The 17,953-nt window shown below is 47.2% G+C and overlaps 1 protein-coding gene across 3 annotated transcripts in view; it reads right to left on the bottom strand.

Moving 5' to 3' along the window:
- The window catches only part of scaf1 (SR-related CTD-associated factor 1), a 40,267-nt gene extending 23,378 nt beyond the window's left edge, over positions 1-16,889 (bottom strand). For all 3 annotated transcript variants that reach the window (XM_072492398.1, XM_072492397.1, XM_072492396.1), the window contains exons 1-2: positions 16,733-16,889; positions 6,603-6,717 (exon numbers count right to left, since the gene is read on the bottom strand). In XM_072492398.1, coding sequence (XP_072348499.1) covers positions 6,603-6,689 — 87 coding nt within the window. In that variant the 5' untranslated portion in view covers positions 6,690-6,717; positions 16,733-16,889. The remainder of the gene's footprint in view (positions 1-6,602; positions 6,718-16,732) is intronic.
- Positions 16,890-17,953: the final 1,064 nt, after the last annotated feature.

A 17,953-nucleotide genomic window follows, 5' to 3' on the forward strand; every position in this document is an offset into this window, starting at 1 on the left:
ACGTCATTGCAGCGTTAATGTAATACTTGTGACAATAAAGATTATTATAATAATAGTGTCACAAGTAGGCAGTGCCCAGTGGTGCAGCATCCCATGGTCTGCTAATATATGGCTCCACATGAACTGTGTATGGTCTATGTGCTTCAGCAGGGAGCAAGACGATAGAACTGTGACTGTGCGCTAGTTCACACAGGCACTCTCTCTCACAAACAGCATTAATAGATGCCTCTGAGCAGGGTCCCTCCTCTGTCCTCTCAATCTCGCAATACGTTTCATGGGAAAACGGAAAGAAAGTAATTACAGTTCACATGAAATTACACAGCAAGAGCGTTCTTGCCATAGTCAAAGTTTTTTAAAAAGTCGTTTAGTGTTCTGAGCAAGACAAGATACGTTAGTGTTAGCCAAGTAAACACTTTCGGCATTACCCAGGTCAGTGATAGCATGGCTCGATGCGCTGGGAAAACTCCCACTAACCCTGCCCGAACCTGAGGAATGTCCAATACTGTACACCTTTTCTCTCACTAGTCTTGCTGTGAGGCAGCCTGGGAGTGTTTCCATTCGTTAACGCCGCTAAATAAACGTGGTTCCTCCGAGACAGGCTGCTCATTTTGTCCCTTTCAATTGAAAAGCTGAGCTGAAGGACCACGTTTGATAGGACAGGGCAGCATCAATGTTGCAAATGGGCAGAAGAGATGAGGCAAACCGGGAAACTGGTCAGATCTAATGTAAAAAGCACTAAAGATTTAAGAAAACTGCGGAATGATTGGGAGACCAATAGAAGCGGAGCTCCACTTTGTTCTGGGAAAGAAGAACATCGAGGACTGTGTAAGTCTTCATTTCAATGCAGAGGATACAGGAGGAAGCGCATTTGGAGTGAGACAACTCGAACCTGGAGCGGAAAGTTCAAACGCAGAGTGACCAACCCACTATTAACAAAGTAGAAAGATGAGACGGGGTAAAAGAGAACAAGGAATCGAGGAGCAGGTAGAGTTGAAACAGGAATCACCCGTCAGGGAGCTGGGCCGAGGTGGGGTGTTCTTTCAGAGGGACGGTGCAGATTCGATGGGCCGAATGGCCTCCTTTTGCACTGGAGTGATTCTATGATTAGGTACCCCCAGACAATCCAAAAGATGCTAAAAGAGCCTCTCGGGCATTTAATAAAACAAAAGAAAGACGTTGGGAATGTTAAAAATCTGAAAGAGGAACAGACAATGCTGGAAGCACTCAGCCTATCAGGCAGAGAGACAGAAATAAAGAGTTAATGTTTCAGGTCAATACCCTTTCATCAGACTTCTACAGTCCAGCAGTCCATGTCCAAATGCAATATCCAAGCTTGTGCTGACTAGTGGCAAGTTACATTCATAAGAACATAAGGACTAGGAGCAGGAGTCGGCCATCTGGCCCCTCGAGCCTGCTCCGCCATTCAATGAGATCATGGCTGATCTTTTGTGGACTCAGCTCCACTTTCCGGCCCGAACACCATAACCCTTAATCCCTTTATTCTTCAAAAAACTATCTATCTTTATCTTTAAAACATTTAATGAAGGAGCCTCTACTGCTTCACTGGGCAAGGAATTCCATAGATTCACAACCCTTTGGGTGAAGAAGTTCCTCCTAAACTCAGTCCTAAATCTACTTCCCCTTATTTTGAGGCTATGCCCCCTAGTTCTGCTTTCACCCGCCAGTGGAAACAACCTGCCCGCATCTATCCTATCTATTCCCTTCATAATCTTATATGTTTCTATAAGATCCCCCCTCATCCTTCTAAATTCCAACGAGTACAGTCCCAGTCTACTCAACCTCTCCTCGTAATCCAACCCCTTCAGCTCTGGGATTAACCTAGTGAATCTCCTCTGCACGCCGTCCAGTGCCAGCACGTCCTTTCTCAAATAAGGAGACCAAAACTGAACACAATACTCCAGGTGTGGCCTCACTAACACCTTATACAATTGCAGCAGAACCTCCCTAGTCTTAAACTCCATCCCTCTAGCAATGAAGGACAAAATTCCATTTGCCTTCTTAATCACCTGTTGCACCTCAAAACCAACTTTTTGCGACTCATGCACTAGCACACCCAGGTCTCTCTGCACAGCAGCATGTTTTAATATTTTATCATTTAAATAATAATCCCTTTTGCTGTTATTCCTACCAAAATGGATAACCTCACATTTGTCAACATTGTATTCCATCTGCCAGACCCTAGCCCATTCACTTAGCCTATCCAAATCCCTCGGCAGACTTCCAGTATCCTCTGCACTTTTTGCTTTACCACTTATCTTAGTGTCGTCTGCAAACTTGGACACATTGCCCTTGGTCCCCAACTCCAAATCATCTATGTAAATTGTGAACAATTGTGGGCCCAACACTGATCCCTGAGGGACACCACTAGCTACTGGTTGCCAACCAGAGAAACACCCATTAATCCCCACTCTTTGCTTTCTATTAATTAACCAATCCTCTATCCATGCTACTACTTTCCCCTTAATGCCATGCATCTTTATCTTATGCAACAACCTTTTGTGTGGCACCTTGGAAATCCCGATATACATCCATTGGCTCCTCATTATCTACCGCACTGTTAATGTCCTCAAAAAATTCCACTAAATTAGTTAGGCACGACCTGCCCTTTATGAACCCATGCTGCGTCTGTCCAATGGGGCAATTTCCATCCAGATGCATCGTTATTTCTTCCTTGATGATAGATTCCAGCATCTTCCCTAGTACCGAAGTTAAGCTCACTGGCCTTTTATCACCCGCTTTCTGCCTACCTCCTTTTTTAAACAGTGGTGTCACGTTTGCTAATTTCCAATCCGCCGGGACCACCCCAGAGTCTAGTGAATTTTGGCAAATTATTACTAGTGCATTTGCAATTTCCCTAGCCATCTCTTTTAGCACGTTAGGATGCATTCCATCAGGGCCAGGAGACTTGTCTACCTTTAGCCCCATTAGCTTGCCCATCACTACCTCCTTGGTGATAACAATCCTCTCAAGGTCCACACAAGTGTCAGGCAACGACCATCCCCAATAAGAGAGGATCTAACCATTGCCCCATAATATTCAATGGACTTACCATCGCCGAATCCCCCACAATAAACATCTTGGGGGGGCCATTGATCAGAAACTGAACTGGATTAGCCGTATTAATATTGTGGCTACCAGGGCAGGTCAAAGGCTAGGAATCCTACAGCGAGTAACTCATCTCTCCTGACCCCCCCCCCCAAAAAAGCCTGTCCACCATATTCAAGGCACAAGTCAGGAGTGTAATGAAATACTCTCCACTTGCCTGGATGAGCGCAGCTCCAACACTCCAGAAGCCCAACACCATCCAGGACAAAGCAGCCCCGCTTGATTGCTCCTCCTTCCACAAACATTCAAACCCTCCACCACCGCCCAACAGTGGCAGCCGTGTGTACCATCTACAAGATGCACTGCAGTAACTCACCAAGGTTCCTCAGACAGCACCAACCAAACCCACGACCTCTACCACCTAGAAGGACAAGGGCAGCAGATACCTGGGAACAACACCACCTGGAGGTTCCCCTCCAAGTCACTCACCATCCTGACTTGGAAATATATCGGCCGCTCCTTCACTGTCGCTGGGGCAACATCCTGGAACTCCCTCCCTAACAGCACCGAGGGTGCACCTACACCTCAAGGACTACAGCGATTCAAGAAGGCAGCTCACCACCACCTTCTGAAGGGCAACCGGGGGTGGGCAATAAACGCTGGGCCTAACCAGCAACGCCCACATCCCGTAAATGAATAAAAAATCATTTAAAAATCATGTCCAGGATGGATTTGGACTCTGCTGATTTTTGAGGGTTTAAAAAAAAGAGTAATTTTTAAAATATATAAATCGCGATCTTCAAGAAAGCAAAACCGAAGAGGGGGTGAATCTTCCAGTCTGGTTAGGGAGGTCAAGGTGGGCCAATACTGGAACCGGAGGAAACAGGTGGCTAGGCTGGTGAGGGGCAGGTGTGAGCCAGCTGAGTTGGGCGCTCTGGGCAAAATGCTTCCTGAAACGGGGTCTCGAGCACCTGACTTTGCAGCCAAGGTACGGAGGTAACTCATTCCATCCCATGGCTCTCGGCTAAATTTGAAACCAGGTCCAACAAGCATCTAACTTACTATAGAACCCTGCAACAGCGCGGAAAATCCACTAAGGCTCACACGGATGGCCCTGTGACCAAACACTGACACCTTGTGGTTCTGAATCACTACTGCACACCCTCCCTCAGAGAATATCCCCAATATCCCCACTGGAGCCTGTCCAAAGTGAAATAGAAAAAAATATTTTCTTTTTAAACTGGGAGCAGGGAAGCCAGCTTACATTATTTAAGTTAAGAAGCAGTTCTTCGCACAAAGGGTTGTGGAAATCTGATGCTCTCTTACCCAAAGAGTTGTACGGCTTTAAGGGCCAGGAGGGGTGGGGCTGCAGTTGAAAGTGTAACAACTGTGATTGTTGTTCAGTAAGGGTATTATAGGGTTGCGAAACAAAGGTGGGTTCATAAGAACATAAGAACTAGGAGCAGGAGTAGGCCACCTGGCCCCTCAAGCCTGCTCCACCATTCAGTGAGATCATGGCTAATCTTTTGTGGACTCAGCTCCACTTTCCGGCCCGAACACCGTAACCCTTAATCCCTTTATTCTTCAAAAAACTATCTATCTTTATCTTAAAAACATTTAATGAAGGAGCCTCTACTGCTCCACTGGGCAAGGAATTCCATAGATTCACAACCCTTTGGGTGAAGAAGTTCCTCCTAAACTCAGTCCTAAATCTACTTCCCCTTATTCTGAGGCTATGCCCCCTAGTTCTGCTTTCACCCGCCAGTGGAAACAACCTGCCCGCATCTATCCTGTCTATTCCCTTCATAATCTTATATGTTTCTATAAGATCGCCCCTCATCCTTCTAAATTCCAACGAGTACTGTCCCAGTCTACTCAACCTCTCCTCGTAATCCAACCCCTTCAGCTCTGGGATTAACCTAGTGAATCTCCTCTGCACACCCTCCAGTGCCAGTACGTCCTTTCTCAAGTAAGGAGACCAAAACTGAACACAATACTCCAGGTGTGGCCTCACTAACACCTTATACAATTGCAGCATAACCTCCCTAGTCTTAAACTCCATCCCTCTAGCAATGAAAGACAAAATTCCATTTGCCTTCTTAATCACCTGTTGCACCTGTAAACCAACTTTTTGCGACTCATGCACTAGCACACCCAGGTCTCTCTGCACAGCAGCATGTTTTAATATTTTATAATTTAAATAATAATCCCTTTTGCTGTTATTCGTACCAAAATGGATAACCTCACATTTGTCAACATTGTATTCCATCTGCCAGACCCTAGCCCATTCACTTAGCCTATCCAAATCCCTCGGCAGACTTCCAGTATCCTCTGCACTTTTTGCTTTACCACTCACTTTAGTGTTGTCTGCAAACTTGGACACATTGCCCTTGGTCCCCAACTCCAAATCATCTATGTAAATTGTGAACAATTGTGGGCCCAACACTGATCCCGGAGGGACACCACTCGCTACTGATTGCCAACCAGAGAAACACCCATTAATCCCCACTCTTTGCGTTCTATTAATTAACCAATCCTCTATCCATGCTACTACTTTCCCCTTAATGCCATGCATCTTTATCTTATGCAGCAACCTTTTGTGTGGCACCTTGTCAAAGGCTTTCTGGAAATCCAGATATACCACATCCATTGGCACCCCATTATCTACTGCACTGGTAATGTCCTCAAAGAATTCCACTAAATTAGTTAGGCACGACCTGCCCTTTATGAACCCATGCTGCGTCTGCCCAATGGGACAATTTCCATCCAGATGCCTCGCTATGTCTTCCTTGATGATAGATTCCAGCATCTTCCCTACTACCGAAGGTAAGTTCACTGGCCTATAATTACCCGCTTTCTGCCTACCTCCTTTTTTAAACAGTGATGTCATGTTTGCTAATTTCCAATCCGCCGGGACCACCCCAGAGTCTAGTGAATTTTGGTAAATTATCACTAGTGCATTTGCAATTTGGAGATAAGATAAAGATCAGCCATGATCGAATTGAATAGCTTTTTTAAAAAATAGAGTACCCAATTTGTTTTTTCCAATTAAGGGGCAATTTAGTGTGGCCAATCCACCTACCCTGAACATCTTTGTGTTGTGGGGGCGAAACCCACGCAAACACGGGGAGAATGTGCAAACTCCACACGGACAGTGACCCAGGGGTGGGATTGAACCTGGGACCTCGGCGCCGTGAGGCAGCAGGGCTAACCACTGCGCCACCATGCCGCCCATAGCTGAACATACTTGAGGGTTCAATAGACTACACCCGTTCCTAACGCCAGCCTCCACGTCACGCCACCATCTCTCCACCCGGCTGGCCAGTACCGGCCTCCCCGAACAGGCGCCGGAACATGGCGACTAGGGCCTACATGTGACAATAAGCAATTGTTATTTTTATATCCATGGAACACAAGTTCATTCAGCAACAACCATCTTAACTGAGAAATGCAGTATTCCCATCTGGATAAGTTACCAGAGTGATACTGGCGTTGGTGGAATTAGCAGGAATAAATGCAGAGATTGTTTATGATACCTCTCTCCCTGTGTGATTCAGTGCACTGATCCAATCCCGATTCATCCCCTGAAGTCTCGTTCTGCTGTGGATCCTGGTTTTCATCATCTTCCATAATTCCGGATCAGGAGAGGAACTGCGACAGAAATGAGACACAATTGATAAGCAAGGTGTTGCAAGGACGTTATGCTGGTCGATGAGAATAAGAGTGTTGAATGAAACGTAACGGTATTAATGGGCTGCTCAAGGACTTTAAGGCAGCAAAGTTGTTGTTGTGTAAACACAGGCTCAGTTTGAGTTATCAGATCTCATTGGCATTGATCTCCAAGTCAGAGGATACACCAAACATGATATCTGAAGTGTGACAAACTACAACAGGTATCCCCACACTTTTAAAGGATTCCGATACATCATCAATATCTTGTAATTTACAGGGAAGAAAAAGTTAATCTAATAAACTGTTAATGATGCACTAATTTGCTTCTTGTGGGTTACTCAAGAATTGCTTGCCCCAAAACTGCTACCACCCTGCGCTACATTACCACCACCTGTACTTCAAGCTGGTTAGTAAACCTATTCGAATTGTTCTCTTCACAAACTGCTGAATTTTAGTTGAACAAAATCAAAAGCTGTACTGCTGGTCCTCTCAAAGTAAAATTTTCACACAGCAGTCATTGCTCTTCATTGAAATCTTGCAGACATTGTTGAAGCATAGATAAACGGCATGTACGATTGCATAACTTCACTGCGTTGAGACTCCAGCCACTGGCGATTCCCAGAAAACAGTGTACATTAAAACCCCTTCCGGGGGGGGCTCCTGTTTTTTGTTTGCGCAGGCCACATATAAAGTTCAAGTCCACATTCACAGTGATATGTATTGATCCAAGCTGCCAACGCCAACAGGTCTTGGTGCTCTGATTTAGGATTTATCTTCTACTGAGCCCTTTCCAAACCTCCAGAGCGACAAAATTCAGACAGGGACAAACCTAAACATTATTTTTAAAAAGACTTGTATTTACAGAGCACTTTTCACAACTACCAGGTGTCTCAATGTGCTAAACAGCCGATTAATTACATACCTTTGACGTGCCGTCACTGAAATAGAAGGACAATTGGGATTCAGTACTCCAGGGTGGTACTGAGGGCGTGCTGCATTGCCAGAGGCGTGGCTTTTAGATGAGATATTAAACTGATGTCCCTTGCGCTCTCTCAAGTGGATGCAAACGACCCCTTGGCGCTATTCCAAGGATAGCAGGATAGCTCTCTCTCCAATGTTCTGGACAATATTTATCTTCCGCAAATTGTGACGTATCTCATCTTTATGTGCAAATTGGTGTTTCCGTACACCGTAACTGTGACTCTGCTTCAAATTGCATTTTATTAGTAGCAAAGTCCTTCTTTTTAAAATAAATTTAGAGTACCCAATTCATTTTTTCCAATTAAGGGACAATTTAGCGTGACCTATCCTGCACATCTTTAGGGTTGTGGGGGCGAGACCCATGCCAACACAGAGAGAATGTGCAAACTCCGCACGGACAGTGACCCAGAGCCAGGGTCGAACCTGGGACTTCGGTGCCATGAGGCAGCAGTGCTAACCACTGTGCCGCCATGCTGCCCCTAGTTGCAAAGTACTTTGACAAATGTCAAAGAAAGGGTTGCTACAGAGGTGCAGACTTTTCTGTTCTGAGTTGCCTGGACTTAAAGAGGGTAGCCATTTGGTAAGTCCTGCACCAACTGGTTAATTTAGCTTAGTGAGAGCGAAATAAAAAAAAGACAAATGCTCATCCTTCTATCAGTCTGGAGACCAATGGACAGCATTTACTTAATAAGAGCCACACCAGTAACCTGTGTTCAGTGTCATTAACCTACGAGGCCAGTACGGAAAGCCATATGGCCATGTAGAAAAAGCTCACTGCCCCTTTATTGTAACTTTCATGACTCTGCTTCCATACCATGGGAAACCCAATCATAATTAATGTGAAGAACTCCCTGATTCCAGTCCTCAATTTACCATTCTTTATAATAATAATCTTTATTTAGCACTGGGCTAAATCGCTGGCTTTGAAAGCAGACCAAGGCAGGCCAGCAGCACGGTTCAATTCCTGTAACAGCCTCCCCGAACAGGTGCCGGAATGTGGCGACTAGGGGCTTTTCACAGTAACTTCATTGAAGCCTACTTGTGACAATAAGCAATTTTCATTTCATTTCATTTCATTGTCACAAGTAGGCTTATATTAACACTGCAGTGAAGTTACTGTGAAAATCCCCTAGTCGCCACATTTCGGCGCCTGTTCGGGTACACTGAGGGAGAATTCAGAATGTCCAATTCAACTGACAGCACATCTTTCGGGACTTGTGGGAGGAAACCAGAGCTCCCGGAGGAAACCCACGCAGACACGGGGAGGACGTGCAGACTTAATAATTTGCAGATCTTATACCTCCGTAACCATATTTCTCTAGCCATTCCCCAGAATTTATCTTTTTATAAATTTAGAGTGCCCAATTCTTTTTTTTCCAATTAAGGGGCAATTAAGCGTGGCCAATCCACCTAGCCTGCACATCTTTATGTTGTGGGGGTGAAACCCACGCAAACACGGGGAGAATGTGCAAACTCCACATGGACAGTGACCCAGATCGAACCTGGGACCTCGGCACCGTGGGGCAGCAGTGCTAACCACTGTGCCACCATGCTGCCCGTTCCCAGGAGTTTAAGCATCTGACTTCTGCACTTGCATTTCTGTTAAAAAGTGTTGTAGGTTTTGAAAGGGATTGAATGGTTGGTAAATTAATCCCAAATCAAAGCACTTAGATCTATAAATCTCTCCCCACCACCATCACCGCTAGCCTCTGAATACTTTCTTGAGCGTCTCAGTTCCCAGAACTTTTTAAAAATAAACTTAGAGTACCCAATGTTTTTTTTCCCCAATTAAGGGGCAATTTAGCGTGGCCAACCCACCTAACCTGCACATCTTTGGGTTGTGGGGGTGAAACCCACGCAGACACGGGGTGAATATGTAAACGCCACACGGACAGTGACCCGGGGCTGGGATCGAACCTGGGTCCTCAGCGCCGTGGGCAGCAGTGCTAACCACTGTGCTGCCCTTAGTGACCAGAACTTGATCACAGTACTTGACGTGTGGCCTGAACAAAGCTGGTACAGCTAAGGTGTCCCAAGAATTTCCTGCAAATTTTCAAATGTGGTTATTTTGCACTATATTGGTATCACGGTGTCACAACACATCGGAAAGTGCTTTGGCACGTCCTGAGGATGTGAAAGATGTTACAGAAATGCAAGTCTTTTTTTTAATCTTCTTTGTAGCTTTTGTGGAATTTAAATTACAACGGCACCACTGGATTTTTTAAAGAAAAATTCACATCAGATCTGCACCCCCCCCACCCCCACACACCACATGATACACAACCAGCCACCAGAAGGTCCACATGACACCACCACCGGGACTGTTACACATGGTCAAGCCTTCCTCGTCGGTGACATTTGACTACACAGCCAGATTTCATCAGCCCCCTAATATCCTCGACAATTATTTATTTCACATTTGTTTCACCCCCACAACCCAAAGATGTGCAGGTTAGGTGGGATTGGCCACGCTAAATTGCCCCTTAATTGGAAAAAAAGAATTTCAAAGAAACCTCATAAACAATTACAAATAATGGAACAGAGAATTACACGTACTTAAGAGCACAGAAATCGGCGTCTTGATTGAAACAACATAAGATCCTGAGGGGTATTGACAGGGTGGATGTGGAGAGGATGTTTCCTCTTGTGAGAGAATCTAAAACTAGGGGTGGCTGATCAATAAGAAGGGGGCACTCAGTTAAGACAGAGATGAGGAGATATCTTTTCTCTCAGAGGTGTCTCTGCCGCCCTCTTCCTCAAAAGGCGGTGGAAACAAAGTTTTTACTATTTAAGGCAGAGCTGGATAGATTCTTGATTAACAAGGAGGTAAAAGATTATCGGGGGGGGGGGGGGGGGGGTCGGCATAAATTTGGATCCCCCTTAAATTTTTGTTTTATTCTTGGGATGTGGGCGTCACTTACTGGGCCAGCATTTGTTGAGTTCCACATTCTCACCACTCTCTTGGTAAAGACGTTGCTCCTGAATACCTAACTGAATTTATCCGTGACTACCGTACATTTATTGCCACCTGGTTCAGGTTGCCCTTGCAAGTGGAGCCAGAGACATCCACAATCAAATCTCGCTACTTAGTTACTATCCTTGTACCACAGTCTTTACTCACATGTCCATTGCTTTGTCAATATGCCCACCTTAACAGGGCAGCCTCTCACCAAGATTCTGAAACTGGACTATGTCGGAACGGCTCAGACTTCTCCTGTTGAGTACAAACCCTGGTGTGCTGATTGCAATTGCTCCTATACGCACTTCACAGAATTCATACATTACTCCAGGGAGTGGGGAGAAAAGGGAGGATATGGCCTGTGGGGAACCCACTCCAAGGCATGTGAAAAACTCCACCTGGCACAGGGAGGTACCTGCAGCCACATTTGCCTCCAAGTTCGCCCTGAGGTCAGCAAGTGTCCGATGCAGTTCACATTGGGAACCGAGAGTGAGGGGCAATGGTGGTACCACTCTTTGGCACGGCGCAGCGATGCTCTGGCTAACTCAGAATAGGCCAGGCTCTGTTGGGGTAAAAAAAACCATCAATGGTGAATGCAACTCAAAGTAAACAGCAACTTCACCGCCAATCAGTGCAGCTATGAGAGCTCGTCACCAGCTTCCACCCTCCTGCTGTTTTACTGATCAACGCAGATCAGGAGAGACACAAGTTAGCTAACCTTACTTGGGCGGACTAGTCAGCCAAATCAGGGGAGGGTACAGGGGAGAATCAGGCAGACTTCTACCTGCTTTCTAACAACACTGGCTGGAAGGGCTACTGGATGTAGGCTGAGTGGGAACCCATTATTCTCCAATGTGACGGTTACGACCATAAGACATAGGAGCAGAATTAGGCCACTCGGCCCATGGGTCTGCTCCACATTCAATCATGGCTGACTGGCTGAGACTTTTCTCATCCCGATTCTCCTGCCTTCTCCCCATAACTCCTGATCCCCTTATTAATCAAAACCTATCGATCTCTGTCTTAAAGACACTGAGTGATTTCATATCATAGAATTTACAGTGCAGGAGGCCACTCGGCCCATCGAGTCTGCACCGGCTCTTGGAAAGAGCACCCTACCCAAGCCCACACCCCCACCCTATCCCCATAACCCAGTAACCCCACCCAACACTAAGGGCAATTTTGGACACTAAGGGCAATTTATCATGGCCAATCCACCTAACCTGCACATCTTTGGACTGTGGGAGGAAACCGGAGCACCCGGAGGAAACCCACACACACACGGGGAGGACATGCAGACTCCGCACACACAGTGACCCAAGCCGGGATTTGAACCTGGGACCTGGAGCTGTGAAGCAATTGTGCTAACCAATGTGCTACCGTGCTGCCGATTTGGCCTCCACAGCCTTCGGTTCTATGGTCAGCAGATGCTCTTGGGTCTGGGATCTCAATAGACACTGGAGAAAGATATTCAAGTGCTTCCAGCAATGACAGTTTCCAGAGAGGAGGGAGGAAATGAAGGGGGCAGAAACAACTCTCTCATCTGCAGTACAAATACCCCGGTGACACAGATCCCTGTCACAGTGCTTGCGTGATTTCCAAAGTGTGTTAGTTATCCTCAGCAACTCCCGGTTACGAACTGATAGATTCCATCCACCCCAACTTTTTTCAACTACAACCTGACATCATATCTCGTTGATCTCAGGGAGAGAAGTGCAGCAACGGTCAATACGATGGCAAGATAAATGCACTGAAAAGGATAAGATGTTCGTGGGGAAGGATTTTATGCAAACCCAGGCACCTTAAAAAAAACCAGAGGAAAGATTCTGATCAATTTGAAATGGGAAAAAGTTGTAGATCCTATGCATCAGAGAGGGATGAGCAACGGTGTGACATTGAAGGTCAGAGAACCCACTCTTAGACTGCCTGTCTGAAAAAAGCATTCACACATGAGGTTGGGCAAGAACAAGATTGGGGCACACCTTCTGATGCTGTTGGCAGTGGGGTGACCTGTCAAAACTCATTATCTAGGTTCACACAGACTAGAATGGCCATTTGGATGAGATGCTGAAGGGCCACCTCTGATTACAGGCCAAGACCCAGGAACTTGCAACGCCATATCAATTTGAAGGGGCTCCAGACCTCTGCACACTTTAAGAAACTATAACAATCTGGATGGTGAGGTGTCAAATATCACTCGGGTAGGATAGAGATATTCAATTCAGTTGCCTGGCAACGAATTCAGCATCCACCCCAACCTCTGCTTAGTTTAAAAAAAGGACTCCAGGGTTCTGGAGGAATGAGTGAGTCAGATTCATGTCCATTTCAAATTCCAATCTTTGCGATGCCCATAGAGTCATAGATGTTTACAGCATGGAAACAGGCCATCGGCCCAGCTGGTCCACGCCGCTCAGTTTCTATCTCTAAGCTAGTTCCACTTGCCCGCATTTGGCCCACATCCCTCTATACCCACCCTGCCCATGTAACTGTCTAACTGCTTTTTAATAGACAAAATCGTGCCAGCCTCTACCACTGCCTCTGGCAGCCCGTTCCAGATGCTCACCACCCTCTGTGTGAAGAAATTTCCCCTCTGGTCTCTTTTGTATCTCCCCCCTCTCACCTTAAACCTATGTCCTCTAGTTCTAGACTCCTCTACCTTTGGGAAAAGATGTTGACTATCTACCTGATCTATGCTCCTCATTATTTTATAGACCTCTATAAGATCACCCCTAAGCCTCCTACGCTCCATGGAAAAAAGTCCCAGCCTATCCAGCCTCTCCTTGTAGCTCAGACCATCAAGTCCTGGTAAATCTCTTCTGCACTCTTTCTAGTTTAACAATATTCTTCCAATAATAGAGTGACCAGAACTGAACACAGTATTCCAAGTGTGGCCGTACCAATGTCTTGTACAACTTCAACAAGACGTCCCAACTCCTGTATTCAATATTCTGACCAATAAAACCTAGCATGCTGAATGCCTTCTTCACCACCCTGTCCACCTGCGACTCCACCTTCAAGGATCTATGAACCTGTACCCCTAGGTCTCTTTGTTCTGTAACTTTCGCCAACATTAACTGAGTATGTCTTGCCCTGATTTGATCTACCAAAATACATTTATCCAAATTAAACTCCAAGGAAGAAAGCTTCTTTCTTTTACACACAAGCTGCTCTTTAAACATTCCTGATTCAGCAGACCAGCAGACTTGATCAGCTTCTTGACCACAACAGCTCAGCACCAGGTCAACCTTCTTCCCTCCTCTCCTTAAAGTAGTTGCAGGGTATAGTTTAATAGCCGTCACGCATCCACTGGTCATCTAGCGCAAGTGGTCTTTTATTTACAAATGGGCCAAGACACAGGGGCTCTCTGGATTGCACTCCCACATGGGGTTCCGTCTCCAATCCGGCCCTCAACGCTGAAGCAACCTAGTCCTATTTGCGCTTAGATTTCTGACTCGCTGCTCTGTACATTTGATGAGACTGGGTGTTTGGAAAGGGCTATTCAACCAGTGGGCAAATCCTAAATCAAAACATCAAGTACAGTTAGTATCACTGAAGATTACAGGGAAGAAAGGGACAAACTTCTGCAGAAAAAACAATGGGAGACTTGCATTTCTATCGCGCCTCTGGCGACCTCAGGGTGTCCCAAAGCGCTTCACAGTCAATGAAGTACCGGAGTGTAGTCACGTTTGTAATGTCAGCTCACATCAACATTTAACTCCAGCTGATGTTGATTAACTCGGCATTGGGGGGGATCAAATTGCTGAATCTCCTGGTTAAAGCCTAAGGCACTTTTATTCAAGTTCTGCATCATGTCGTTCGGGTTCTGTGTGCTGGCAAAACTGGTCATTCCTGGTTAATGAGAGAGATACCGCCTCGGCTTCTCTGGCTGGGTAACATCAGCCACTGTTCTGAGAGTTTGGGTCATTTTCAAACGGGCTATTGGTCAGAGTGACTCAGAGCTGCAGATCACCTAAGTTTCTCCCCTCCCACAAGCTGGGCGATGAGGTTGGGCGTGACAGGTTTCCATCCCTGAACAGGGGAACAGGAGGAGGCCATTCAGCCCCTCAAGCCTGTTCTGCCATTCAATAAGATCAAGGCAGATCTGTGCCCTAACCCCATATACTGGTCGCTGCTCCATATGTCTTTGAATAACAAAAATCTATCAATCTCACACTAATAATTTACCACTGATCTAGCATCAATTGCCTTTCGTGGAAAGAACGTTGCACATTGCCATCATCCTGTATGTGGAAGTGTCTCCCAACTTCACGCCTGAAATCGTAAAAGCATTAGTGCTACACAATGTATCAACCATCAGAAATAGATTCTCCCTATTTATCTCATCAATTCTTCTTACTACTTTGAATATTAGAGAATGTAACAGCTTTAAGACAATCCACCAACTTTCAATCTCATTATTCTCTCTCTACCAGCCCACAAAGATTTATTGATTTCGATTTCACAATTTGCCAGGATGGGGTCAGGACTCAAGAACTTTGAGGTGGCTAGTCTGGTGTCATAACTGTTACAGTAATGTTAAGACGCACGCACACTTTCCAATCACTATCTCGTGAAACTGACAGGGCCGGGCTAGCCTTCTGATATTTATGGTGCAACTTCACGCTTGAAGAATACCTGTAGCAAGCAAGCAGTGAAGGGGATGGGGGGAGTTGATCTGCAAGATGGAGAAAGAACATTCCCACTGCTCCCTCTGTGAATACCACCACAGCTTAACCTGTGGACATGAAACAGCACAGCAAGGAGGGAGGGGAGTGTGGATATAATCCGATTGCAAAGTGCAACAGGAGGGAGTCGAAAATCACCCAAACAACACCTGCAATAGTCAAACACCTAGTGTGGTAGAGAACCTGCAGTAAATTGCCATCTACATTTCTTTAAATCACTTTTTTTTTTTAAAAGACACCACTTCTGGAAGTCCAGTTCACTGGCCTGCGTCTGTGGATCCAGAGTTCCAATCAAGCCCAGACCAGCACCATGACAAGGTGATGGCTGCCAAAATACTTTAAATGAGTTTTGGAGAGTTTAAACCACTCCCTAATGAACATGGTACCAGAGCACAATGATGCTACCTGCCGAATGGTCCTGTCACTCAATAAGGCCGCAATATAGCTGCGTTAAGGAATGCTGCACAGTGAAGAATACTCTTGTTGTGCTTTGGCTGAGGGATTATTTACTCTGTACCCAACTACGCGGGGCATGCTTGATGCTTGCGCCTGGGTACCTGAAAGACAAAAACGCCCCGTTTCCCCAGCCTCTGACATCCGGTGAAAAATGCACAAAAAGCAACCGCGAATGGAAAAAGCCCAAAATGGCAGCTCAGACCCGTCGCCGGCATCCCACACTTCCAAGTGCACTTTACAAATCGAGGCACAAAGTTCAAGCCCCCCACCCCCGTATGCCCACCCCCTTCAACATTTTCGATACCGTGGCGACTCAGGACATCTGACTATTCGCAATTTTCCCCAAAGGAAAACGCGACAATGATTTCCTCCCCCCCCCCCCCAGCAATAAAAAAAGCTCACGCCGTGGCACTGATCGCCGCTCGAAAATAAAAAGGTTGAGTCGACATTTCTGCGGAGAGGGGCGGCGGGTACGGGTGGTGGAGGGGGTCACTGGGGTGGGTGGAAGGGGGGGGGGGCACTCTCCCGGGTCGCTCCGCTCACCCCGGATCGGCGTGACGGTGGGGAGGAGAGCACTGCGGGTTTCTCCCCCCCACCCCCACCCACCGCCCCTCTAGGGATGGGGAACGGTGCACAATTTTCTAAAGTTGGGTCTCAGCGACTGTGGATCGCGGATCAACCGGTGGGGAAGCCTTGGGGGGGGGGGGGGGGGTGAGATTGGCATCAGCAGCTCCTGTGGGTGGGGGCTCCAGCAGCCTGCTCCTCCTGCCTGAAGATGCCCCAAAGATGTCCTGGTGCTGTGCCCCCAGAGAGATTAATATATCCCCCAATCCACTGCAGTCAAAAGGCAAAACCCCCTAAAAAAAAACCAAGACATCCTGATTATTTTTTGCACAGGCGGCTCCAGTGTTACCTCAGGCCGGGGTTTCAGGCCTTGTTTCCTGCGCCAGCCGCCTTCAGGGGATTTTTTCCTCTTGCAAACACACAGCTGAACAATGGAGCGGCCACCATCTTACCACAATGCACTGTCCCCGTCCCTCCCCCCCCCAACTCCGCGCAGCGCGCAGGCGCGGCCGCCGCCTGCCCCCGGGCACGCCGGGAGCTGTAGTCCGCCGGACGCCGCCGCCCAGCCGGGCGGGCGAGCGCTGAGACTACAAGGGCCAGGGTGCATGGCGCGGCGGGGGGGGGGGTGAGAGGGGAGGACGAGCGGAAGTGGGGAAGGGCGAGCGGAGGGCGGCGAGCGCCGGAAATGGCCGATCGCCGGCGGCGGCGGCGGGGGGGGGGGGGGGAAGGCCGAAGTACGGAGAGGAGAGGGGTCGGCCGAGCACTGGCGGAAACACACGAAGCCCCCCGGGCGCCTGCCTCTTAAAGGGGCAGGCACAGGCATTTTTTAATTTACATTTTGTTCTTTAAAATATTTTTAAAATAAATTTAGAGTACCCAATTCTTTTTTTTTCGAATTAAGGGGCAATTTAACGTGGCCAATTAACCTACCCTGCACATCTTTAGGTTGTGGGGGTGAAACCCACGCAGACACGGGAAGAATGGGCAAACTCCACATGGACAGTGACCCGGGGCCGGGATCGAACCCCCTCGGCGGCCTGAGGTGGCGGTGCCAACCCCTGTGCCGCCGTGCCGCCCCCTGGCACAGGCGCCCATATGGGCTGGTTTAGTTCAGTGGGCTAGACAGCTGGTTTGTGATGGAGAACAAGGCCAGCAGCGCGGGTTCAATTCCCGTAGCAGTTGAGAATTCTGAATTCTCCCTCAGTGTACCCAAACAGGCGCCGGAATGTGGCGACTAGGGGCTTTTCATAGTAACTTCATTGCAGTGTTAATGTAAGCCTACTTGTGACAGGAAAGGTTATTTATGCAGCACGGTGGCCCAGTGACTTAGCCCTGCAATCTCACGGCGCTGAGGTCCCAGGTTCGATCCCGGCTCTGTCTGTGTGGAGTTTGCACATTCTCCCCGTGTTTGCGTGGGTTTCGCCCCCACAACCCAAAGATGTGCAGGGTAGGTGGATTGGCCATGCTAGATTGCCCCTTAATTGGAAAAAAATTAATTGCCGTGCACTAAATTCTTTTTTTTTAAAAAATAGATCATTTATTATTATTTTTATTTATTCTTCCCCTGTTG

Source organism: Scyliorhinus torazame, chromosome 29, assembly GCF_047496885.1.
Source record: "Scyliorhinus torazame isolate Kashiwa2021f chromosome 29, sScyTor2.1, whole genome shotgun sequence".
Classification (NCBI taxonomy): Eukaryota; Metazoa; Chordata; class Chondrichthyes; order Carcharhiniformes; family Scyliorhinidae; genus Scyliorhinus; species Scyliorhinus torazame.